The 25,656-nt window shown below is 47.4% G+C and overlaps 1 protein-coding gene across 8 annotated transcripts in view; it reads left to right on the top strand.

Annotated features, from left to right (window-relative positions):
- The window catches only part of LOC132822425 (transmembrane and coiled-coil domains protein 1-like), a 53,046-nt gene extending 28,729 nt beyond the window's left edge, over nucleotides 1-24,317 (top strand). For 7 of the 8 annotated variants that reach the window (XM_060835800.1, XM_060835798.1, XM_060835799.1 and 4 more), the window contains 3 exons: nucleotides 18,643-19,568; nucleotides 21,661-21,796; nucleotides 22,725-24,317. In XM_060835800.1, the coding sequence (XP_060691783.1) occupies nucleotides 18,643-19,568; nucleotides 21,661-21,796; nucleotides 22,725-23,027 (1,365 nt within the window). In that variant the 3' untranslated portion in view covers nucleotides 23,028-24,317. Of the gene's footprint in view, nucleotides 1-12,938; nucleotides 13,128-18,642; nucleotides 19,569-21,660; nucleotides 21,797-22,724 lie in introns of those variants that run through there. The other variant, XM_060835801.1, reaches the window with a different exon arrangement.
- Nucleotides 24,318-25,656: the final 1,339 nt, after the last annotated feature.

The following is a 25,656-nucleotide window of genomic DNA, read 5'->3' as shown; positions in this document are numbered from 1 at the left end:
GGAGCGAGTTAAACAATCAGGGCAGGCAGGGACAAAGCAGAGAACAAGGTAGGACTGATAAATTAAACTGCATTTACTTCAATGCAAGAGGCCTAACAGGGAAGGAGGAGGAACTCAGGGCATGGTTAGGAACATGGGACTGGGGTATCATAGCAATTACAGAAACATGGCTCAGGGATGGGCAGGACGGGCAGCTTAATATTCCAGGATGAAAATGCTATAGGGAGGATAGAAAGGGGGGCAAGAGAGGAGGAGCAGTAGCATTTTTGGTAAGAGATAGCATTACAGCTGTACTTAGGGAGGATATGCCTGGGAATACATTCAGGGAAGTTATTTGGGTGGACTGAAAAGTAGGAAAGGGATGATCACCTTATTGTGATTATATTATAGACCTCCAATAGTCAGGGGGAAATTGAGAAACAAATTTGTAAGGAGATCTCAGCTATCTCTAAGAATAATAGGGTGGTTATGGTAGGGGATTTTAACTTTCAATATAGACTGGGACTACCATACTGTCAAGAGTTTAAATGGAGAAGAATTTGTTAAATGTGTACAAGAAACGTTTCTGATTCAGTATATGGACATACCTACTAGAAAAGGTGTAAAACTTAACCTACTCTTGGGAAATAAGGCAGGGCAGGTGACTGAGGTGTCAGTGGGGGAGCACATTGATGCAGTGACCATAATTCCATTAGATTTAAAATAGTGATGGAAAAGGAGAGACCTGATCTACAAGTTAAAGTTCTAAACTGGAGGAAGGCATTAGGCAAGAACTTTCAAAAGCTGATTGGGGGCAGATGCTCGCAGGTGAAGGGACGGCTAGAAAATGGGAAACCTTCAAAAATGAGATAACATGAGTCCAGGGACAGTATGCTCATGCCAGGGTGAAAGGGAAGGCTGGTAGGTGTAGTGAATGCTGGATGACTAGAGAAATTGAGGAATTGGTTAAGAAAAAAAAGGAAGCATATGTCAGGTGCAGACAGGATAGATCAAATGAATCTTTAGAAGAGTATAAAGGCAGTAAGAGTATACTTAAGAGGGAAATCAGGAGGGCAAAAAGGGGACATGAGGTAGCTTTGGCAAATAGGATTAAGGCGAATCCAAAGAGATTTTATCAATATATTAACGACAATAGAGTAACTAGGGAGAGAATAAGGCCTCTCAATGACCAACAAGGCAGCCTTTGTGTGGAACCATAGGAGGGGGGAGATACTAAATGAGTATTTTGCATCAGTGTTTACTGTTGAGAAGGATATGGGAGATATAGAATGTGAGGAAATAGATGGTGACATCTTGAAAACTGTCCATATTACAGAGAGGTGGTGCTGGATGTCTTAAAATGCATAGAAATGGATAAATCCCCAGGACCTAATCAGGTGTACCCTAGAAGTGATTGCTGGGCCCCTTGCTGAGATATTTATATCATTGGTAGTCACAGGTGAGGTGTCGGAAGACTGGTGGTTGGTTAATGTAGTACCACTATTTAAGAAATGTGGAAAGGACAAGCCAGGAACTATAGACCAGCAAGCCTGACGTTGGTGATGGGCAAGTTGTTGGAGGAAATCCTGAGGGACAGGATTTAATGGCACAGTGGTTAGCACTGCTGCCTCACAGCGCCTGTAGACCCGGGTTCAATTCCCGACTCAGGCGACTGACTGTGTGGAGTTTGCACGTTCTCCCCGTGTCTGCGTGGGTTTCCTCCGGGTGCTCCGGTTTCCTCCCACAGTCCAAAGATGTGCGGGTCAGGTGAATTGGCCAAGCTAAATTGCCCGTAGTGTTAGGTAAGGGGTAAATGTAGGGGTATGGGTGGGTTGCGCTTCGGCGGGTCGGTGTGGACTTGTTGGGCCGAAGGGCCTGTTTCCACACTGTAAGTCAAATCTAAAAAAAAATGCATTTTGAAAGGCAAGGACTGATTAGGGATAGTCAACATGGCTTAGTTTGTCGGAAAACATGCCTCGTGAAATTGATTGAGTTTTTTGAAGAAGTAACAAAGAAGATTGATGAGGGCAGAGCAGTGGATGTGATCTGTATGAACCTCAGTAAGGCTTTCGACAAGATTTCCCATGGGAGACTGATTAGCAAGGTTAGATCTAGCATAAAAGGAGAACTAGCCATTTGGATACAGAACTGGCTCAAAGGTAAAAGACAGAGGGTGATGGTGGATGGTTGCTTTTCAGACTGGAGCCTGAGGTCAGTGGAACACCACAAAGGTTGTTGCTGCATCCATTGCTTTTTGTCTTTTATATAAATGATTTGGATGAAAACGTAGGAGGTATAGTTAGTAGGTTTGCAGATGACACCAAAATTGGAGGTGTAGCGGACAGCGAAAAAGGTTACCACAGAGTGCAATGAGATTTTGACCAGATGGGTCAATGGGCCAAGGAGTGGCAGATGGAGTTTAATTCAGATAAATGCAAGGTGCTACATTTTGAGAAAGCAGATCTTAGCAGGACCGATACACCTAATGGTAAGGTCCGAGGGAGTCTTGCTGAACAAAGAGACCTTGGAGTGCAGGTTCATAGCTCCTTGAAAGTGGAGTTGCAGGTAGATAGGATAGTGAAGAAGGTGTTTGGTATGCTTTCCTTTATTGGTCAGAGTATTGAATACTGGAGTTAGGAGGTCATGTTGCGGCTGTACAGGACATTGTTTTGGCCACTGTTGGAATATTTCATGCAATTCTGCACTCCCTCCTATCGGAAAGATGTTGTGAAACTTGAAAGAGTTCAGAAAAGACAAGGATGTTGCCAGGGTTGGAGGACTTGAGTTACAGGGAGAGGCTGAACAGGTTGGGGCTGTTTTCCCTGGAATGTCAGAGGCTAAAGGGGGAAGGGGTGACCTTACAGAGGTTTATAAAATCATGAGTGCATTGATAGGATAAATAGGCAAAGTCGTTTCCCTGGGGTGGGGGAGGCCAGAACTAGAGGGGATAAGTTTAGGGTGAGAGGGGAAAAATTTAAAAGGGACCTAAGGGGCAAATATTTCACGCTGAGGGTGGTTTGTGCATGGAATGAGCTGCCAGAGGAAATGGTAGAGGCTGGTACAATTACAACATTTACCGGGCATCTGGATGGGTATATGAATAGAAAGGGTTTAGAAGGATGTGGGCCAGGTGCTGGCAAATGGGACTAGATTAGGTTAGGATATCTGGTTGGCATGGATGAGTTGGATCGAAGGGTCTGTTTCCATGCTGTACATCTCTATGACCAGGCAGCATCCTGGTAAATCTCCTCTGCACCCTCTGTAAAGCTTCCACACCCTTCCAGTCATGAGGTGATCAATCAAATCCGAACACAATATTTGAGTGTGGTCTAACCAGGACTTTATTGAGCTGCAGCATAACCTCGCAACTCTTAAACTCCATTCCCCTGCTAATGAAAGCCAACACACCATATGCCTTCTTAACAATCTACTAACTTGGGTGGCAACTTTGAGGGATTTATAGACCTGGACCCCAAGATCCCTCTGTTCCTCCACACTGCCAAGAATCCTGCCTTTAACACTGTAATCTGCATTCAAATTCAACCTTCCAAAATGAATCACTTCACACTTTTCCAGGTTGAACTCCATTTGCCACTTCTCAGTCCAGCTCTGCATCCTATCAGTGTCCCATTGCAACCTACAACAGCCCTCCACACTATCCACAACTCAACCAACCTTTGTATCGTCAACAAATTTACTCACCCACCCTTCCACTTCCTCATCCAAGTCAGTTATAAAATCACAAAGAGCAAAGGTCCCAGAACAGTTCCCTGCGGAACACCACTGGTCACCGAGCTCCAGACTGAATACTCTCTATCAAGTACCACCCTCTGTCTTCTATGGGGCAGCTAATTCTGTATCCAGACAGTCAAATTTCCCCATATGCAATGGCCTCTTGCTTTCTGAATGAGCCTACCATGGGGAACTTTATCAAACACCTTGCTAAAATCCATATACATCACATCCTCTGCTCTTTCTTCATCAATGTGTTTTGTCACATTCTCAAATAATTCAATAAGGCTTGTGAGGCATGACCATGCTGACTATCTCTAAGCAAACTATGCTTTTTCAAATTATCACAAATCCTGACTCTCAGCAATCTGTCCAATAATTTGCCCACTACTGGCATGAGACTGACTGGTCTGTAATTCCCAGGGTTATCCCTATTCGCTTTCTTGAACAATGGAATAACATTTGCCACCCTCCAATCACCTTATACTACTCCAGTGGACAGTGAGGATGCAAAGATCATCACCAAAGACACAGCAATCTCTTCCCTCGCTTCCCGTAGGAACTTTGGTCATATTCTACCTGGCCCAGGGGACTTACCTATCCCTCATGTTTTTCAAAATCTCTGGCACATCCTCCTTAACATCAGCCTGTTCAAGTGTGTCAGCATCCTCACAAACAACAAGGTCCCTTTTCACTATTGAATACTGAAGCAAAGTATTTAAGGACCTCTCCAACTCCAGACACAAGTTTCCCCCACAATCCCTGATCGGCCCTACCATCACTCTGTATATTTGCTTGTTCCTCACATAAGTGTAAAACACCTTGGGGTTTTCCTTAATCCTACCTGCCAATGCATTTTCATACCCCTTTTAGCTCTCTTAAGTCCATTCTTCACTTCCTTTCTGGCTACCTTGTAACACTCTTTGACTCCGTCTTGATCCTTGCTTCCTCAGCCTTAAGTAAGCTTGCATCTTCCTCTTGACTAGATGTTCCACATCTCTTGCCATCCAAGGTTCCTTCAACTCTCCCATCCCTTCCTTGCCTCAGTGGGACAGACCTATCCAGCACTTGCAGCAAGTGCTCCTTAAACAACCTTCCACATTTCTGTCATGCATTTCCCTCAGAATATCTGTTCCCAATTTATGTTCCACAGTTTCTGCCTAATAGCATTGTAATCCCCCCTCCCCCAATTAAATATTTTCCCATACCACTTGCTCCTATTCCTCTCCAAGACTGTAGTAAATGTCAGGGAGTTGTGATCACTATCACTATCCCACTGAGAGATCTTACACCTGAACTGGTTCGTTACCAAGCACCAAATCCAACATGGCTTCCCCTCTAGGTGGCCTATCTACATATTGAGTCAGGAATTCTTCCTGGAGACACCAGACAAAATCAGTCCATCCAAACTACTTGCACTAAGGGGATTCCAATTAGTATTAGGGAAGTTGAAGTCACCCGTGACAACAACCCTGTCTCCTGCACCTTTCCAAAATCTGCCTCCCAATCTGCCCCTCTGTGTCTCTGTTGCTATTAGGAGGCCTGTAACAAACTCCCATAAAGTGACTGCTCCTTTCCTGTTTCTGACTTCCACCCATACTGACTCAGTAGACAAACCCTCCTTGACAGCATCCCTTTCTGCAGCTGTGATACTATTCCTGATTAGCAATGACACACCCTCCACCTCTTTTACCTCCCTCTAGTTTTGAGTGCACTTCATGTAAAACTCTGAAGCTACCCTAACTTGCATTGAGGCTTGTTCACCCATTGCCACTATACTGTCTGACCCACTTGATTCCTGACATGGCCATGCCTCAATCTTGTATTTCTCTCCCATCTTTGGAAATCCCTCCATGACCTCAACTCTCCCCATCTTTTACTTCTTGCAATTCTATCTAATTCATTGTGAGTCTAACTCTGATCTAACTCCTGTCCCTGAGCATCCTGATCCAATGTTGGCCTCAGCTACCCATGTTCTAAGCTCTGGAATTCCCTCACAAAACTTCTCCCTTCGGAAGCCCTGTGAAATGTTTTGAGCTGTTTTGTTATAAATAACAATTGCATAACGCCCACTCGTCTTAAGAGTCCAACACAATGAGCTTGACTCCTATTACCCCGTGCAGTGTACAGGTCATTCTAAGTCTTGTTTCATTACAATTACCCTCCTGTTCTATGCCTTCTTTGTTATGTCAAAGACGGTGAGTGTAAGGATTTGAGTTTCACTGAATCCTGAACTGCAGTCCTGAACTCTATCCAGCTGAGCTCTGACTCCACCTCCGTACACTGGGAATGTTGTGGAGGTTCGAGATGATATATTCTTCACCCTGTTGCTTTATGAATCAAATCAAAATATCAAGATCCTTTCAGCATCGGTAAATAAAGAAAGATCAGATGAACGTGGACATTGTTTTGTCCAGACCAGATCTAGTGTGCACCATAGCCCAGTCCCACCCCGCTTCGCAAGTGCACTGTGTAGACAGAAAGCTTGTCCGCCCTACGGTAGTTTGGAAACAGCTTAGATTTTGCATGAGGCTGTTAATTGAAACCACAGATTGCCAACTTGCTTCACGTCACACTGTGCCAACCGGACCCTCCCTTACCTATTGTCCACATTCCTTCCCATTCACAATCCTCAATCCTACAGCAAGTACACAATCATCATGAGTGCAGAAATCTTATTTTTGTTTACAAAGTTTGCCAAGAAGCTTTTGTAAAAAAAAATCAGATTATATATGAAAGCGAGGTGAGCCTGAAAGAGATGTTTAAGATGTTAAATAGGGTAGATCCAAAGAAATTACGTGTGTGTGTGTGTGTGTGTGTGTGTGTGTGGCGGGGGGAGGGGGAGTGACTGTTGGGGAGGAACGAGGGTGTGGTCAAAAGCTAGAGCTCTCCTATTTGGGCCAAATGTTGGAAGCCACTCCTTCATACAAAACATGGCAGAAATCTGCAGCTGTTATATATGGAGTCAGATATTACGAGGGGGCATAGCTTTAAATTAAGGGGTGGTAGGTATAGGACAGATGTTAGGGGTAGATTCTTTACTAGTGAGTCGTGAGTTCATGGAATGCCCTGCCAGTAGCAGTGGTGGACTCTCCCTCTTTATGGGCATTTAAACGGGCATTGGATAGACATATGGAGGATAGTGGGCTAGTGTAGGTTAGGTGGGCTTGGATCGGCGCAACATCGAGGGCCGAAGGGCCTGTACTGCGCTGTATTTTTCTATGTTCTATGTTCTATTATACCAGAAGGCTGGTCTTGGAGAGGTACTTGAACCTGGAGCTTCCGGCTCAGAGACAGGGACACTACCCACTGTTCCACAAGATCTTTAATGAAGATGCAAGTAATAAAATATTAGAACTTTCAAGCTTGTGATTGACAGATGTTTATTCGATAAGAGTTTCAAGGGATATGGGACAGTATAAAGACCATCGTTCCCAAGGTGAGACTTTTAAATTAAATTAGATGCCAGTCTGTAACTGATTCTCAGGTACCTGTTTTTTTTCAGATTAGATTAGATTACTTACAGTGTGAAAACAGGCCCTTCATCCCAAAAAGTCCACACCGACCCGCCAAAGAGTAACCCACCCAGATCCATTCTCCTACATTTACCTCTTCATCTAACACTACGGGCAATTTAGCACGGCCAATTCACCTAACCTGCACACATTTGTAGACTGTGGGAGGAAACCGGAGTGTTAATAATGTATAAACCCTCCCAACCCCTCAATTAGATTCCAGTCTATAACTCAGACCCAGATGCCTGTCATATATAAACCCCCACCACCCCATCTGAACCCTTCGATAGATTCCAGTCTGTAACTCACTCCCAGGTACCTGTTATTCTATTTATAAACCCTCCCAACCCCTCGATTAGATTCCAATCTGAAATTCATATGCAGATATGTCATTTTGTGTATATAAACCCCTCATCCCACCTCCGAGACCTTTGTTTTGATTCTAGTCTGTAACTCACTCCTGGGTATCTGCCCACAGAGTTTGGCTGCATAGAGATGACATGGCAATGGCTTTTACTGGTTAGGAAGGGCTGCCTTGTTAGTGCTAGTGCTGAGGCTGCACTTTCTGTGGAATGTACTGTTTCACTGTCATTTTGTGCAGTGTTATTGAACTGTTGGAGAGCAGTTGATGTGAATCAGCAGCTGGTCTTTTCGGACCGGTTTCTGGCGCGCGCGCGCACACACACACACACACACACACTGCAGATGTCCAGCTGTTCGGTTCATACAACTTCAAACCCAGCACCAAGTGACTCGTAACTGGAGACGGTTGGACTCCAGGAGCCAGACAGTTTCCCGCTGAATGCCCCTGTTGGTACTGGTAAGGTATCAGGAATGCTCCTACTCGGCTCCAGAGCAGCCCTGTGCCATTGTTGGGACAAAGTCAATCTAATTCTGATTTAGTGTGCCTATTACAGTGTTAATCTTACTCCCCAGGTCCCCTTCCTCAGACACCCACTTTCTCCTTAAACAACATTACAGGAGCAAGTAATGTTGCACACTGCAGAACAGCACCGGGATCATTGGATTTGAGTGGATCAAGTCGATCTGTGAGGGAGAAGGATGTAGAGGGAAATGGGTAGTGTGGGGCAAGTTACTTGGGGTGTCAGGAGATGTGTAGATTGGAAACAACACTGTCAGTGGGCTGTTTGTTGGCAGTACTTCACTGAGATTGACCAGTTCTGGCTTTATCTAGCCATCAGGAGATTGTTATCCCTCCTGAGGCTAGCTACCACATCTCAGAGCGAGAATGAGCTGGGACATCCAGCTTTGGATTCAGTCAGGCCTTGCAGGAACTGTGGAGGATGCTGTTGATTGATCAACTATCAGAATGTAGCAGGCAGCTTGACAATGGTGTTTATACTGTCTATGGGTTCACTTTCTGTCTCCATTTCAAAAAAGTAGGAATGAGCTCAGTGCAAGTGTGATGAGTGCAGGTTTTAAAATAGGGCAATGTTTCTGTAATGGTCATCGGCAGTGTCAGGACCATCCTGTGCTGGCGATGGGAAGATTTTAAACTGCCCCGTCCCAGGGATGGGGTGTCCCCTCCCTCACTGCACAGACCCCTCTGTCACTGCACAGTTCCTTCCCTCAGTGCAGACCACTCCCTCACAGCAGAGACCCCTCCCTTACCACCCGAACCAACCAGGTTGCAACGTGAGACAGACTTGTGTTTGATCTGGAGATGTGTTTCTGACTCCCATGACTATGGTGTCACCCCCAAGCCCACTCCCACCTTCTTGAGTAACATCACCGTTACTAACTGTTGTCACAGTCCCTGCTTCAGCTTCTCTGCTCCTACTCCATCATCCGTGTGTCTGTTCTCTCCACTCCTGGTCAGCTTCCTTTCCTCCGTTTTCCGTTTACATGAGGGTCATCTATAGCTCTGTTACCCATGTCATGCCAGTGACCAGAGTTCACCTATCAGTCATAGAGATGTACAGCATGGAAACAGACCCTTCGGTCCAACTCATCCATGCCGACCAGATATCCTAAACTAATCTAGTCCATTTGCCAGCACTTGTCCCATATCCCTTTCTATTCACATATCCATCCAGAAGCCTTTTAAATGCTGTAACTGTACCAGTCCCCACCACTTCCTCTGGCAGCACATTCCACACACGCATCACCCTCTGCGTGAAAAATTCCCCCTTAGGTCTCTTTTATTTCTTTCCCCTCTCACCCTAAACCTATGCCCTCTAGTTGTGCACTCCCCCACCCCAGGGAAAAGACTTTATCTGTTTATCTTATCTACGCCCCTCATGATTTTAGAAACCTCCATAAGGTCACGTCACCCTCAGCCTCCAACACTCCAGGGAAAACAGCCCCAGCCTATCCAACTAAGTCCTGTGCTTTTTGACCTACACGTACTCCCAATAAAGCACAACCTCAATTTAAGTATTCCTTTCCTTGTTTTCAAATTTCTCTACACCTCTCCCAATTCCCTGTAGTCCCATATCTCTCTGAGAACACTGCATTCTTCGAATTCTAATCCCGTCTGATTTTCATTGTATTACCATTGGCCAATGTGCCTTAAGTTGCCTGGGCCCCAGTTCTGGAAGTCCTTCCCGAAGCCTCTGTTTTTGTTCAGGATGTTGACTCAACGTGATGATTTACACTCATGGTCCGTCTGCAAGTTACACAGCAATGACTTCAGGAATTGCTGGTAATGGAGTGGTGTTTCATTGCTTCTCTTCCTCGATCATCCCAAGGCCATTCCGTTGGTCAGGGTTAAAAAATGCAAAATGCAGATTTGTTCTTCCCTCAAGCGGTGTGACTAAATAAGTTAGCTCACAGTGTGAGTGATGCTGGCAGAGAGATGCTCTTACAGCAAGGGCAGGCTCTCCCCACCGAGCACTGGGGAAGGTTGTAACCGCTCCTGCCATGTTTGTACAGGGGTAGATCCAGTGTTGACGAAACCGGACTATTGGGTAAAGTGTGCAACAGTGTCTACAGAATGCTGTCACAGTGGCCGCAGGGTCTGGTGAGTCTACAGAACACTGTCACATTAGCCCAAGGGTTTGGTGTGTCTACAGAACACTGTCTCAGTGACCCCAGGGTCTGGTGTGTCTACAGAACACTGTCTCAGTGACCCCAGGGTCTGGTGTGTGTACAGAACACTGTCACAGTGACCCCAGGGTCTGGTGTGTTGGCAGAACACTGTCACAGTGACCCCAGGGTCTGGTCTGTCAACAGAACACTGTCCCAGAGTCCCCAGGGTCTGGTGTGTCGGCAGAACACTGTCTCAGTGGCCTCACGGTCTGGTGTGTCGGCAGAACACTGTCTCAGTGACCCCAGGGTCTGGTGTGTCTACAGAACACTGTCCCAGAGTCCCCAGGGTCTGGTGTGTCTACAGGACACTGCCACAGTGTTCCCAGGGTCTGGTGTGTCTACAAAACACTGTCACAGTGTCCCCAGGGTCTGGTGTGTCTACAGGACACTGTCCCAGAGTCCCCAGGGTCTGGTGTGTCTACAGGACACTGCCCCAGTGTCCCCAGGGTCTGGTGTGTCTACAGAACACTGTCCCAGTGTCCCCAGGGTCTGGTGTGTCTACAGGACACTGTCCCAGAGTCCCCAGGGTCTGGTGTGTCTACAGGACACTGTCCCAGAGTCCCCAGGGTCTGGTGTGTCTACAGAACACTGTCCCAGAGTCCCCAGGGTCTGGTGTGTCTACAGAACACTGTCCCAGAGTCCCCAGGGTCTGGTGTGTCTACAGAACACTGTCACAGTGACCCCAGGGTCTGGTGTGTCTACAGAACACTGTCCCAGAGTCCCCAGGGTCTGGTGTGTCTACAGGACACTGCCACAGTGTCCCCAGGGTCTGGTATGTCTACAAAACACTGTCACAGTGTCCCCAGGGTCTGGTGTGTCTACAGGACACTGTCCCAGAGTCCCCAGGGTCTGGTGTGTCTACAGGACACTGTCCCAGTGTCCCCAGGGTCTGGTGTGTCTACAGGACACTGTCCCAGAGTCCCCAGGGTCTGGTGTGTCTACAGGACACTGTCCCAGTGTCCCCAGGGTCTGGTGTGTCTACAGAACACTGTCCCAGTGTCCCCAGGGTCTGGTGTGTCTACAGAACACTGTCCCAGAGTCCCCAGGATCAGGTGTGTCTACAGAACACTGTCACAGTGACCCCAGGGTCTGGTGTGTCTACGGAACACTGTCCCAGTGCCCCCAGGGTCTGGTGTGTCTACAGAACACTGTCCCAGAGTCCCCAGGGTCTGGTGTGTCTACAGAACACTGTCCCAGTGTCCCCAGGGTCTGGTGTGTCTACAGGACACTGTCACAGTGTCCCCAGGGTCTGGGGTGTCTAAAGGGCACTTGCGGTTTCCTCAGGGTCTGGTTCAGCTTTAGTAAAATGTCGCTGTGACCCCAGAGTCTTGTGCGTCTACAGGACACTGTCACAGTCACAGAAAATCATAAAAATAAGTGGCGAGGGAGGCCATTCAGCCCTTTGAGGCCGTTCTACCATTCAGTATGATCATGGCTGATTGCCTGTCTCAATACCATATTCCTGCTTTCCCCCCATACTCTCTGAAAACTTTAATATCAAAAATGTATAGATGTCTCTCTTGAATGTACTCAGTGACTTGGCCTCCACAACTTTCTATCGGGGAAAATTCTACAGGTTCCTGACCCTTTATCTTTCAACCAGAATCCCTGTCCACCTCTTAAACCGACCTTTAGATAGGGAGACCAAATCTGCACACAATATTCCAGGTGGAGACGCACCAAGGCCCTGTTTAACTACAGTACGACATCCCTACTTCTGAACTCAAATCATCTTTCAATGAAGGCCAATATACCCTTTACCTTCATAATTACTTGCTGCCAGTCTGCTTTCATTGACTGGTGTGTGAGGACACCCAGATCCCTTTGTATATCCACTGTTCCAAATCTATCACCATTTAAATAATACTCTGCCCCTCTGGTTTTCACACCAAAGTGTAAAACCCCATATTTGATCACATTTTGCTGAGTCTGCCACGTGTTTATCCACTCATTCAATTTCTCTAAATGCTCTTGAAGCCTCCTTGCATTCTGCTCACAATTCATAATCCCACTCTAATTCTGTGTGACCGGCAAATTTGGAAAAGTTGTATTTGGTTTCCCCCATGCTGGTTATTTATGTATATCATAAACAGCTGGGGTCCACGCGCTGATCATTGCCATAGCCCACTAGTCAGGGTTTGCTGCTGAGAGAAATACCTGTTTACTCCCACCCTCTGTTTCTTGTTTATCAAACAGTTTTCAATCCATGCCCATCCAACGTGGTTTACATTTTCCCACTAACTTCATGTAGAGGAAACTTACCAAAGTCTTTTTGAACCCCAAAAGTACCAATCCCAGACTCCTGTGTGTGTGTGTGTGCTGGATGACCTTTGGGCTGAGATGGCGTTATGCTGCGATCTCAAACACCGTTTTTAATCAGAAAACTTCTTTTATTTCTGAGCTGTCTCATTTTTGCGTCCAGCAGTGAGTGTACTGATAAGAAACTGCGTGTCGTCCCAGTTTTGGTGCGTGCCTTGGTTTAGTTTGCCAGTGTGTTCCCTGTCACTGTGTTGTTTTGTACCTCATCCCTCCCCCTGTGCAGACAATCCAGCCAGTTCTCAGGTGAGCCTGAGCTGACAGTGTTTACCTGGCTCACGCTCTGGGTGACATCATTTAGCTGCAGGCTGCTTGTAGGGTGTTTCATAGTTTCAGGTGAGCGTGTGGCTCACACGATTTTGTTTTGCAGCAGTTGTGTGGATATGTGAGTGAACAGTACAGTTTAGGGTTGTGTTCGGTAAGAAGAACAAGGGCGTCCTTCTTGGGGTGACAATGTACTGGAAGAAACAGGAACGGAGGTATCACAAAGTGAGGGTGAAGCAGAACAGCTGCACAAAGCCTGCTTTCTCACTGGTGAGTTTGCTCACATTCGCGGTCTGTTTGTACTTTCTGAATGATCCGTTTGTGTTTGTGAAAGCAATATCTCATGGCCCTTATCTCCCACCCAGGTACATTTACTGCCAGCCTCCTTGGATCCAGAATGTTGAAACATTTGTTCTCCCCTATTCTCTGTTTGGAGGGAGATTTGGACAGTGGGCAAAGGTCAGGAGCAGGGAATCTCACTGATTTCTGCTTTCTGTCAGTAGTCCAGGGATCACTGGACAGTGATCAGGAGCAGGATCCATGGCTGATTTGCGTACTCTCTCCCTCTGTCTGTCTCTCTGTCTCTGTCTAACCCAGGGATCACTGGACATTGATCAAGAGCAAGAATATTGGCTCACTCACTTGGTCTAAAGCTTCTAGCCCTGTGGGCGCTGAGATCTGGTGACTGGACCCTGCTCCAGCTACACCTGGCATAGCCGGCAATGTGTGCAGTGACTATTAGTGTTCAAACCCTTCATCAGCCACAAGGCTGTATGCCCGGAAATATTGACCCCTCACCCACAAATATTGACCCCTCACCCACAAATATTTACTGACCCTGTCCTACCTTTCACACTCTCTAGATTTAATTGGACTAACGCACTCCTTTATGAGAAGTGAAACTGAGCTGCTCCCTGCTCTAACTCCGTCAACCCCCAGGGTTAAACTACTCTTTGCTTTGTGCCTGTTATCTCTGCCAGATCAGTATTTTGTGATCACTTGGTTTCTATTAGCAGCAGCCCATTAGCTGCTCTCTGAGTGCAGCAGACTGACTGCAGGTGAGGTGATCGAAACTAATCCAGGAAGTGTCGTTTTTTTAACAGCAATTCTCATTCCTTTCATATGATTAATATATGTAATCAGACCGGGAGGAGGAACACTAACAGTAGTTAGTGGGGGTGTGTACACTGTCTGGAAGTCTATTACTGTATACAGCTCCAACAATTCACTCAATACGATCTTTGGTGATTGTGATTTACTCTGTTCCTCTCTCCCTTTAGTCACTGATTTGCAGCTATTTCTGGGATGTTACTTTCCTCCTCTATAGTGAAAATAGCTGTTCAATTCTTTGGCACCTCATTTTCTATCATTAATTCTCAAGTCTCACTTTTTACAGGACTTTTATCAATTCTGCTTTCCAATTATTTATAGAAATGCTTATTACCTGTGTTTATATTTCTGGCTCATTTTCTCTGGTATTCTAATTGTTCCATCCCTTTTAACTTTCTGATTTTGCTTCTTACTCTTGTCCAATCTTTTGACCCACCACCTGTCTTTGTCACAGTTAAATGCTTTCTATTTAAATTTGATGCTATTTTAACTTTTCCAGTTAACCACACACGCTGGGTCTGTCCCTTGGAATTCCATTTTCTTGTTGGAGTTCATCTGTCATTTGTAATCTAGTTTAATGTCTGCCACTGCATCCTTGAGCCTAGTTTGCAAATTCACATTATCTCGCTGTATTCCCAAGCCCTCGTAATCATCTCTATTTAAGTTAAAAAGTAAAAGCTCATGTTGTGCTGTCTTTTTGCTGTTCGACTATTTCTGATTGTTAGTCAGAGCTGAGGCCACTTGAACTGTATGATGGCCTGTACGTTTCCCAGAATGTACCCACCCCAAATTGCCCTGAGCTGGTGGCACTCCCAGCTAGTTATATCCAACTGAGTGCCTAGCTTGACCAGTTCAGGGAGTGATTAAGAGTCAAGCACCTTAGGGTGGGCTGGAGTCCCAAAGAGCCCCCCCACACTGGTTCAGGACATCAGCTTTACATCCTTACAGGATAGGAGTCAACCTCATTAGTCATGCAGTTCCCAGCTTTTGATTTTCGGATTCTGTGTACGCAGTTCAGACTCTTAGACAGGTGGGATTTGTACCCCTGTGCAGCCTCTGGACAAGCCCAGTTACCCACACACGCTTGTTCAGACGTGACAGCAAGTCATCACTGGAGCTGACTGTTGATAGCTGCCCAGACACTCAAAGCAGCTTGGGCTGGGGCCTGCCAGAGGGCAGAGGGTCAGTGGAACTCTCACTGAGTATATCCAAAGCTTTGAGATGGACAGAATTTTAAACAGTAAAGGAATCAAGGCAGGAAAGTGGCGTTGAGGATGATCAGCTCAATCTCACTGAATGATGCAGCAAACCTGATGGGTTTGTTAAATGAGCGTTATTACCTTGTGCCAATCTCCCGCTTTTTCCCCATACCGTTGTATGTTAATTTTATCCAAATATTCATCCAATAACCTCTCGAATCCCTCAATGGAACCTGCTTCTATCATGTTTCCAGGTAGAGCATTCCGCATCCTCAATGACTCACTTTGTGAAAAACAGTACTTCCTTATTTCACCCTTGCTCCTTGTTCCTTTCACAAGCGGGAATAGTTTCTCCCTGTCTGCTGTATCCAGTCACCTCATGATGTTGTAAACCTCTATCATATCTCCTCTTTGCCACCTTCTCACCTAGGGGAAAGTCCGAAATTTTTCAATTTATCCTCATCACTGAAGTTCCTCATACCCCCAACCGTTCTACTGAACCTCTTCTTCAGTCCTTCCAATGTACTTACATCTTTCCTATAAAGTAGCAGCCGGAACTGTACACAATACTGTTGGGAATAGGAAATTCGACGTTTCAGGCATAAGCCCTTCATCAGGAATGAGGAGAGGGTGGCAGGCAGGTTACGCCCGAAACGTCGAATTCCCTATTCCTGAGATGCTGCCTGGCCTGCTGTGCTTTAACCAGCAACACATTTTCAACTGTGATCTCCAGCATCTGCAGACCTCATTTTTTACACAATACTGTTGGGGTCTAGCAAGTGTCTTATACATGATGAAATACACTTAAATATCAGCTAACGATCAATGGATCAAAGAATTTGTTGATGGTGAGAATGATGTCAAATTGAATCAGACAGCCGTGATATATTTAAGGAGAGGTTAGTGCATGCATGAGAGAGAAGGTAGATGGGACAGAATAGAAAAATGTAATGAGGAGGCATGAATGGAATATAAATAGATGGACTGGTAAATACAAAATGGCCTGTTTTGCTGCTTTAGGTTCCATGTGATTCACATATTAAGTCAGAAAATTTACTAAAGAATGACTTACATTTATATTTACATTGTCCATCAGACCATAGGACATAGGAGTGGAAGTAAGGCCATTCGGCCCATCGAGTCCACTCCGCCATTGAATCATGGCTGATGGGCATTTCAACTCCACTTACCCGCATTCTCCCCGTAGCCCTTAATTCCTCGTGACATCAAGAATCTATCAATCTCTGCCTTGAAGACATTTAGCGTCCCGGCCTCCGCTGCACTCTGCGGTATTGAATTCCACAGGCCCACCACTCTCTGGCTGAAGAAATGTCTCCGCATTTCTGTTCTGAATTGACCCCCTCTAATTCTAAGGCTGTGCCCACGGGTCCTAGTCTCCTCGCCTAACGGAAACAATTTCCTAGCGTCTACCCTTTCGAAGCCATGTATTATCTTGTAAGTTTCTATTAAGTCTCCCCTTAATCTTCTAAACTCCAATGAATACAATCCCAGGATCCTCAGCCGTTCCTCGTATGTTAGGCCAACCATTCCAGGGATCATTGACACCTCAAAGTACTCTACAGCCAATAAAGCACTAGTGAAGTGTAATCACTGTTGTACAAAACAGCACAGATACTGGCCAGTGCAACCTGGCTTTACTTAGCTGAGGTTTGAGAGAAACTTGGAAGTTGACTGTGAGGAGGTGGTGGTGTAATGGTAAGAGGTAGGTAATGTTCCTGGATGAGCAATCCATTGGTAAAGGCTGAAACTCAGCAGCTGGTGAAGTTTACATTCAGTGAATCAACTTGGAATTGAATCATGCTGTTTGTAATGTGGATCATGAAAGCGAGGTGGCTTGTTGTAAAAACCCATCCGGTTCATGAATGCCCTGTAGGGAACCAACAATGATGGCATCGGCTCTGGGAGTATATAATTATATGGGAATTATAAGCGGGAGTGGACAATTCAGCCCTTTGAGCATATTGCACTGATCATGGCTGATCTTATCCCAGTCTCAATCCACTTTCCTGCCTGCTTCCACCAGCCCTTATATCCCACTTTTCATCAGAAGCATATCTGTTTCTTTCTTGGGTCTGTTGATTGATTCTGCCTCCGTTGCTTTGTGGAGCAATGAGTTCCACAGGTTCACAACCGTTTGAGGTAAGTAGTTTCTTCCTGTCTCGGTTTTGAATCGACCTCCTCTCACTCTGCCTCTTGTTTGAGACTGTCCAACATATACCCTCTCCGTCCTCTTTAGCATTTGCTACAACTTAATCAGACCCCCAACCCCAATTCTTCTGAACTCCAGTGAGTATAAGCCCAAACTATTCAGCTCCTCGTACAGCCCTTTCATCTCTGGGATCAACCTGATGGACCTCCCCTGAACTGCCTCCAGTGCCACCACATTCTTCCTCACATAGGGAGACCAGAACTGTGTATAGTACTGCAGATATGGTCTCACCAACCCCTTATATCACTGTAACGACACAACTTTTATAATGCAGTCCTTTAGCCATAATGCAGTACAGTGACTCGGTGGCTAGCCCTGCTGCCTCTCAGCACCAGGGAGCCAGGTTCAATTCGCGTCTCGGGTGCAGGTTTTGCACACGTGGAGTTTATATGTGGCTGGGTTTCCTCCGAGTGCTCCGTTTTCCCTTTTCAGTCCAAAGTTGCGCAGGTTAAGTGGATTGGCCATGCTGAATTGCTCATACTGTCCAGGGATGTGTAGACTAGGTGGGTTAGCCGTGGGAAATGTCGGGTTACAGGGATAGGGTAGTGGGGTGGGATCTGGGTGGGATGCACTTCAGAAGTGCAGAGTGGACTTGATAGGCCGAATGGCCTGCTTCCACACTGTAGGCATTCTACAACTGTATCAGTGCCAGGAGTCCATTTGTTTGAATTAGGTGAACAAAATACTTAAAGAGACTTCAAAACCCTGAAACATAGAACAGCGCAGCACAGAAACGGGCCCTGCGTCCCACAATATTGTGCTGAACTTGACGCACAAAATTAAACTAATCCCTTCTGCCTAACCCTGGTTCATACTTCTACATTCCCTGCATATGCATTACCTAAAAACCCCTTAAACGCCCCTATCGTATCTACCTCCTCCACCACCCCTGACAGCATGTTCCAGACACCTACTACTCTGTGTAAAAATAACTCGCCCCCTCCCCTCAACATCTCCTTTCAACTTGCCTCTAGAATGCGTTCTGCCTAGTATTAGGTATCTCAGGTCTGGGTGGGGAAAGAGGATTCTGATGTCAACCCTATCTACACCTCTCATAGTTTGAAGACTTCCATTGAGTCTCCCTTTAGCCTCTGCCAGGCCAGAGCAAACAGCCCGAGTTTTTCTAGCCTGTTGACATTGTGAGTGTTCGTTCCACAGGAGTGCTCTTTCAGCCCGGTACTGAGGGCTCGCTGACTCGTGTGCCGTTTAGAAGGTGTGGCACTGACCCCGGGATTGTGTCTTGCAGATCGAGCGGCTGGAGCTAAACAGCCTGGCACCGTCGGGTGGGGTGGCGTCAGGCTCGGATGGCGGGGTCAGTGCGGAGGGCGCGGACAGCGGCCTGGACCCACAGAGGACCCGTGCGGCCATTGCCCAGCTCCAGCAGAAGGTGCTGCGGCTGACGGAGCAGCTGAAGGTGGAGCAGACGGCGCGCGACGACAACGTGGCCGAGTACCTGAAGCTCGCGGGCAGCGCCGACCGGCAGCAGGGCAGCCGCATCAAGCAGGTCTTCGAGAAAAAGAACCAGAAGTCGGCCCAGGCCATCCTGCACCTGCAGCGCAAGCTGGAGCACTACCACCACAAGCTGCGGGAGATCGAGCACAACGGCGCCCCCCGGCAGCCCAAGGACGTGCTGCGGGACGTGCAGCAGGGCCTGAGGGGCGTGGGCGCCAAGGTGACCGGCTTCAGCGAAGGCGTGGTGGGCAGCATGCGGGGCGGCCTCTCCAGCTTCTCCCAGGCCACCCACACGGCCGCGGGCGCCGTGGCCGCCAAGCCGCGGGAGTTTGCGTCGCTGCTACGCAACCGGTTTGGCAGCGCGGACAACATCCCAGCCCTGAAGGAGCCGCTGGACGACGGCCGGGCGGAGGAGTGCCTCGAGGCCCTGGGCATCTGCGGCCAGCTGCAGTTCAGCCCGCGGTACGGCAGCGAGGAGGAGTGCTCCAGCGGCACCTCGGGGTCAGGGGCCAACAGCATGTCCGGGGCCCCCCTCGAGCCGGCCGCCTCCAAACCCGACCCCCTGGAGCTGTCTGGCTGTGGCTTCGAGGGGATCTTGCAGGAGCTGCAGCAAGTGAAGGAGACCCAAGCTCGACTGGAGGAGTCGTTTGACAGGCTGAAGTCTCACTACCAAAGGGATTATACTCTCATGTTGCAAACACTACAGGAAGAGCGATACAGGTACAGTCAGATGCTGCAAGCACTCCAGCAACTCACCTCCACTTTGGTTAGTTTAATTACTCTGCATGTGATTGGCATCACATTGCCTGTCTGCTGTGTGTGTGTGGCAATGTCTGGCCAGTTAGCCTGACATCAACTAGTCATAGAGACCTACAGTACAGAAAAAGGTCCTTCAGCCCATCACAACCAAGCTGGTCAAACCCTATCCACTTTCCATAAAGACCATTCCCTCCATGAGTCTATTGTCAGGTCCACGTACCCCCAACAACCCACCCTTCCCCCTGCCACCACAGGAATTGCAAAACCTGTGCCCACACCTCCCCTCTCCCCTCACCAAAGCCCCAAACGAGCCTTCCACATCCATCAAAGTTTCACATGCACTTCCACACATGTCATTTACTGTGTCCTTTGCTCCCGACGCAGTGTCCTCTACACTGGGGAGACTGGACGACTACTCGCTTCAGCGAACATCTGCGGGACACCCGCACCAACCAACCCCGCCGCCCCGTGGCTGAACACTTCAACTCCCCCTCCCACTCTGCCGAGGGGATGCGGGTCCTGGGCCTCCTCCATCACCACTTTGTAACCACCTAACGCCTGGAGGAAGAACGCCTCATCCTCTGTCTCAGGACCCTCCAACTCCAGGGCATCAATGTGGACTATGCCAGTTTCCTCATTTCCCCTCCCCCCGCCCTCAAATTATCCCAGATCCAACACCTCCTCTCCGACCTATCGCCTTTACCCCCACCCCCACCCACCTATCACATTCTCATCTACCTCCATCACCACACCCCCACCCCCCAACCTCGCCCAATTTATCTCTCCAACCTCTTGGCTCACAAGCCTCATTCCTGATGATGGGCTCTTGCCCGAAACGTCGATTCTCCTGCTCCTCGGATGTTGCCTGACCTGCTGTGCTTTTCCAGCACCCCACTTTCGACTCTGATCTCCAGCATTTGCAGTCCTCACTTTCTCCTAAAAACAACCACTTACCTGTTCTAATCCCATTTTCCAGAACTCGGCTCAAGGTCTTGTAGGAGAAAGTGAGGACTGCAGATGCTGGAGATCATAGCTGAAAATGTGTTGCTGGAAAAGTGCAGCAGGTCAGGCAGCATCCAAGGAGCAGGAGAATCGACAGTTCAGGCAAGAGCCCTTCTTCTGAAGAAGGGCTTATGCCCAAAACGTCGATTCTCCTGCTCCTTGGATGCTGCCTAACTTGCTGCGCTTTTCCAGCAACACATTTTCAGGTCACAGTCTTGCAGGCTTTGGCATCCAGATACTTGTTCAATGGTATGAATGTTTCTGCCAGCACCACTCTCACAGATCATGAGTTCCAGATTCTCACCACCCTCTGAGTGAAAACATTTTTCCTCACATCTCCTTATAAACTCCTGCCCCTTACCTTAAAACTCCATCCCCTGGTCATTGATCCCTCCATCAAGGGGAAAGGTTACTTCCTGTCTCCCCATCAGTTTATACATCTCTGACATGTTCCTTCTCTATCTCCCTTTTTGGAAAACAAGCTCAGTCTGTCTGATCTCTGTTCAGAACTGAAGTTCTCCAGCCTGGGCAACATCCTGATAAATGTCTGCCACCCTCTGCAGTGCCCCCTGACTGAGGGAGAGAGAGATTGTACACCGCAGACTCAGAGAGGCAGAGACACTGTATCTCCAGTCTGAGGGAGAGAGACTGTATCCCCAGACTGAGTGAGAGAGAGAGAGAGGGGCTGTACTCCCAGAGAGAAAGAGAGACTATCCCCATACTGAGATTTTGAGGTTTTCAATTCTTCAGAGACAAGTGGCAGACAAAACGTATTTTGAGGAGGTTGATAACTTGACTGTCCTTTCTCACAATATATCTGACTCTCTCTTCCTCGTCCTGTGTCCAACTGTCTGTCCTCCTCCTGGTCATAACCTTATATCTGACTGTCTCTCCTCCTCCTCTCCTGTGACCAACTGTCTTCCACCCCCCTCCTTGTGTCTGACTCTCTACCTCCCGTTCTAAAGTGAAGGACAATAGCTTTGTGTGCGTGGTACTGTTTTGAAGTGGGATGTATCTCACTTTGATCGCTGACATTTGATGTGTGATACAGGTGCGAGCGACTGGAAGATCAGCTGAACGATCTGACTGAGCTTCACCAGAATGAGATTCATAACCTCAAGCAGGAGCTGGCGAGTATGGAGGAGAAAATCGCTTACCAGTCTTACGAGCGAGCCCAGGACATCCAGGTCAGTGCGCAATCTGTCATTGTATACAGTCAGATCAGCAATTACTGCTGAATTCCTGTTGTCAGACAGCAACTGTCTTCACACAGCACCCTGACAGTACAGTGGGACACAGTATCTCCTGCAAGGGTGTTCCCAGGAAATCTTTTGTCAGCTGAAAATGGCAGAAAGCGAAGATATATGATTGATCTGGGAAAAATGTCACTGTTTTTCGGAAAAGCGAAAATCATCTTCAGATTTGCAAAATGTGGTCTGAGTGTAGCGTCGTTCATAAAAGCGAAGTGATGTAAAGCGAACGTTCGAAAAGTAGGGATATCAACCCTCGATCAGCGACTGCTCCCAGCCCAGAACATGAGTGCCTGATTCACTAATAACCTTCCTAACCCGAACCCTAACCTCTTTCCCCTTGCCCTCCATGTCCCACTCCTCTTCAGAGATGTAACTCCAAACACCTGTGGGGGAGCTGGTCCCTCCCTCTGGGGTAACTGGACCTGTGGGGCAACAGGTACTCCATGGGGGGGGTCGTCGTTTCTCCCTGAGGGGTACAGGGTTCTTCTTGCAGGGCCAATGGGTGCCCGCTGTAGGGTAATGAGTGCTTGCTTCCAGCGGGGTAATGGATCTCCCCCCCCCACGGGGTAACGGGGCCCCTGCCCCACGGGGTAACGAGTTCCCCCCCCACGGGGTAATGGGTTCCCCCCCCCCCCAGTGGAGTAATGGGCTCCCCCCCCGTGGAGTAATGGGTTCCCCCCCCCCAGTGGAGTAATGGGTTCCCCCCCCCCTCAGTGGAGTAATGGGTTCCCCCCCCGTGGAGTAATGGGCTCCCCCCCCAGTGGAGTAATGGGCTCCCCCCTGCGGGGTGTTGGGTTTCCACCTGCTGCCGAACGGTGTTTTCCCTGCGGGGTAACGTGTTTGTTGTTGTGACCCTCCTCAGGAAGCCCTGGAGGCCTGTCAGACCCGAATCTCCAAGATGGAGCTGCAGCAGCAGCAGCAGCAGGTGGTGCAGCTGGAGGGGCTGGAGAATGGGACAGCGCGCACCCTCCTGGGGAAGCTCATCAACGTGTTGCTGGCGGTCATGGCTGTCCTCCTGGTGTTCGTGTCCACCCTGGTGCCGCTGATGAAGACGCGAAGCAGGACGTGTAGCACTTTGTTCTTCCTGGTTTTCCTGGGCCTTGCCTGGAGGAACTGGCAAGCCATCAGTGGCTCCCTGGGACAACTCACTCCCCTTCTGACATGACACCCACCCCCAGGGCATGGGCCTCAATGAATGGAGTACATGTGGAATCTGAGTGGATTTGTTTACAGATAGGAAAGTCACCTTCTTTATCCCTGACTGGAAGTTGCCGACAGTGTTTGAAGGTCAAAGTGAACTGGTTGGCATTTGAGTCATAATTGTGGGAACTCTCCTCCAGCACAGGTACTGGCTAAATGAAGATAGATGGACAAAGGGACTATGAGCTTGATTGTTTAATAATAATATCCCCCACTCCATCTCCAAATCTCTCTCAGGGGAGGGTGGAAGTATGGAATCGATAACAGAATTGCCTAAAATTTAGTGCACGGTGTACTTTTTTTTTAAAAAACAAAAGTCATCTTTTGTATTTACTTTGACTGTGCCCTGACCTGTGTTATTGAAAAGTAGCTCACTGTGAAATAAGAGCACATTCCGCCGTCAACAAATGGATCCAAGATTGTTATTTCAGTCTCTCTACCGTCACCCGTGTTGGAAGACTCCAGACTGGGATGAGCTTGAAGTAATTGTTGCAAGTCACGGCCTTGTCCCGGGACTATCCAAATGATCGTATTGTGGACTGATGATGCCACAGTTATTCGGGGGTCGCCATTCGGGCCCCTCCTTGCTGCCTTCAAAATCCCTGAACTCCTCCCTTGACACACACACACACACTCCCTCCCACCTCCTTCCTGAACATATACCCCATTCTGTACCAACTAACAGACTTGAAGAGTGTAACACTCAAAGCACCTCAGTGGCTTCCTCATTGCTGTTTTTTTTAGCAGACATTTTGTTTTTAACATTCAAGCAGCAAAGTAGAGTTTGAGTAATTCAAATGAAGTGACAAATTGTATCATTGAGCCCAGTGCCCACTGCCCAAGTCCTGGTTGACCGAGTGAAGGCCTTCAGAACACTGGAGAGGCAAATAGGGTACACAGAAAACCAGCCCCTCCTGCCTTTTGTAACGAGGTTTTAAGAGACCCTACAGAAGAAGAAGACATGCCCATTTGGAATGAGATTTTTATTTAAGTCAGCAGAAACGCAAAATAAAGAGTTAGATTCTTCCTGTCAGCACAGAGTGTGAAACTGTGAATGTACACTGCCCCAGCCATCAACAGGAGCAGGGACACCCTCAGCTGCGAACAGGGCTGGGAGACATTGGAATTCCTTCAGTGACAACTAGGCTAGCTTCTTGCTGCTCCATCCCATCAATGACCCTCGCAGCTTGTTGATTATCTCAGATTGTCAGCAGCAGTCCATGTACCGTACTTAAATAAAGACCATCGCTGTTCATCACTGTCCCTTTCTTGTGGAACTGGGGAGAGGGTATCGCTGCATGTTTTAAATCCAGGTTCAACGTCTGACTCCTGGATCGTCTCTAGTGCATTACCCACTGTTACATTTACAAGAAGTACCAGTGCAATGACAGATTTGTTTTAGATTAGAGGAATAGAAAGATTATCTAAATGGACAGAAAATTCAAAGTGCTTTGGTGCAGATGGATCTGGGTGTCTTTTGCATGAATCACAGAAAATTAGTGTGCAGGTTCACAGATAATAAGGAAAGCAAATGAGTTTCAGCATGCCCCTTTCTTCCACCTTTGAATATTTCTCTCAACAGGCATTTAGTTTTGAGAAGAATAGCTGGTAGGTTGTTCAATCCCCAACTCGTTCCCCACTAAAATGGCATCCAAATGGCAAAATGGCTGACATCAGCTACCAGTTTGAATGGTTCTTCATAATTTAGTTCTGCTAAAGTGTAGCAATTGGTCCAGTTCTCAAATTGTCAGAGGCACTCTGACATGGTGTTTTTTACTCTTCACGTTTCTTGAATTCCTTCCTACAAATTTGTAAAGGCAACCTAGAGTTCGGCAGGTTAGAGATAAAGTCCACTCATAATGGAGAATTTTACGTTTTTTCTTCAGCGTGGGAAAATCCAAACTACTCTAGTTTTACTTGTCTAGGTATGACCTGGCCTTACCCCATTGTGCAGCTGTGGTTGTTTCCTCTCTGGCAAATTCACTTTCAATCAACTGATGACCAAATTGACTCAAATTGTTGGTTCAAATGGTGTAAATGTTCTTCCAGGGTATGGCTGAAAATAGCCAAGTTTTCGGGGTAGGTAACGCAATTACTCTGTTGTGAAGAAGGGTCACTGGATCTGAAACATTAGCTCTGCTTTCTCTCCACTGATCCTGCCAGATCTGCTGAGTTTTCCCAGCAAGCTCTATGTTTGTTTCTGATTTTCAGCATCCACGGTTCTTTTTTTTTAAACAGTTACTTAATTCTCTAGACACTTTGTTGGTTAATCATTGGAAAGTTGTCGGTGTGTTTTCCATTCCAAACGAGGCTTTTACATGGCTAAAGTCCATCTGGTGTTACAAAAGCTGTGTTTTTTTCCCCCCCAGAATAGAATTACTGATATCTCTTTTGAAGAACATACAGGTCAGGAGTACAACATTCAGCTTATCAGATCTGCTCCACTATTCAATGACACCATGGCTGATCTGATTTTAACCTCAACTCTGCATTCCTGCTTATCCCCGATACACTCTTATCCCTGATCTTTCACAACCATAAATATACTTTCTCCTGTGTTCTGACTGATTGGAGAAATATGCTGGTAATTGAGC

Source organism: Hemiscyllium ocellatum, chromosome 14 (genome assembly GCF_020745735.1).
Source record: "Hemiscyllium ocellatum isolate sHemOce1 chromosome 14, sHemOce1.pat.X.cur, whole genome shotgun sequence".
Taxonomy (NCBI): Eukaryota; Metazoa; Chordata; class Chondrichthyes; order Orectolobiformes; family Hemiscylliidae; genus Hemiscyllium; species Hemiscyllium ocellatum.
This window is presented reverse-complemented; position numbering and strand designations above follow the sequence as displayed.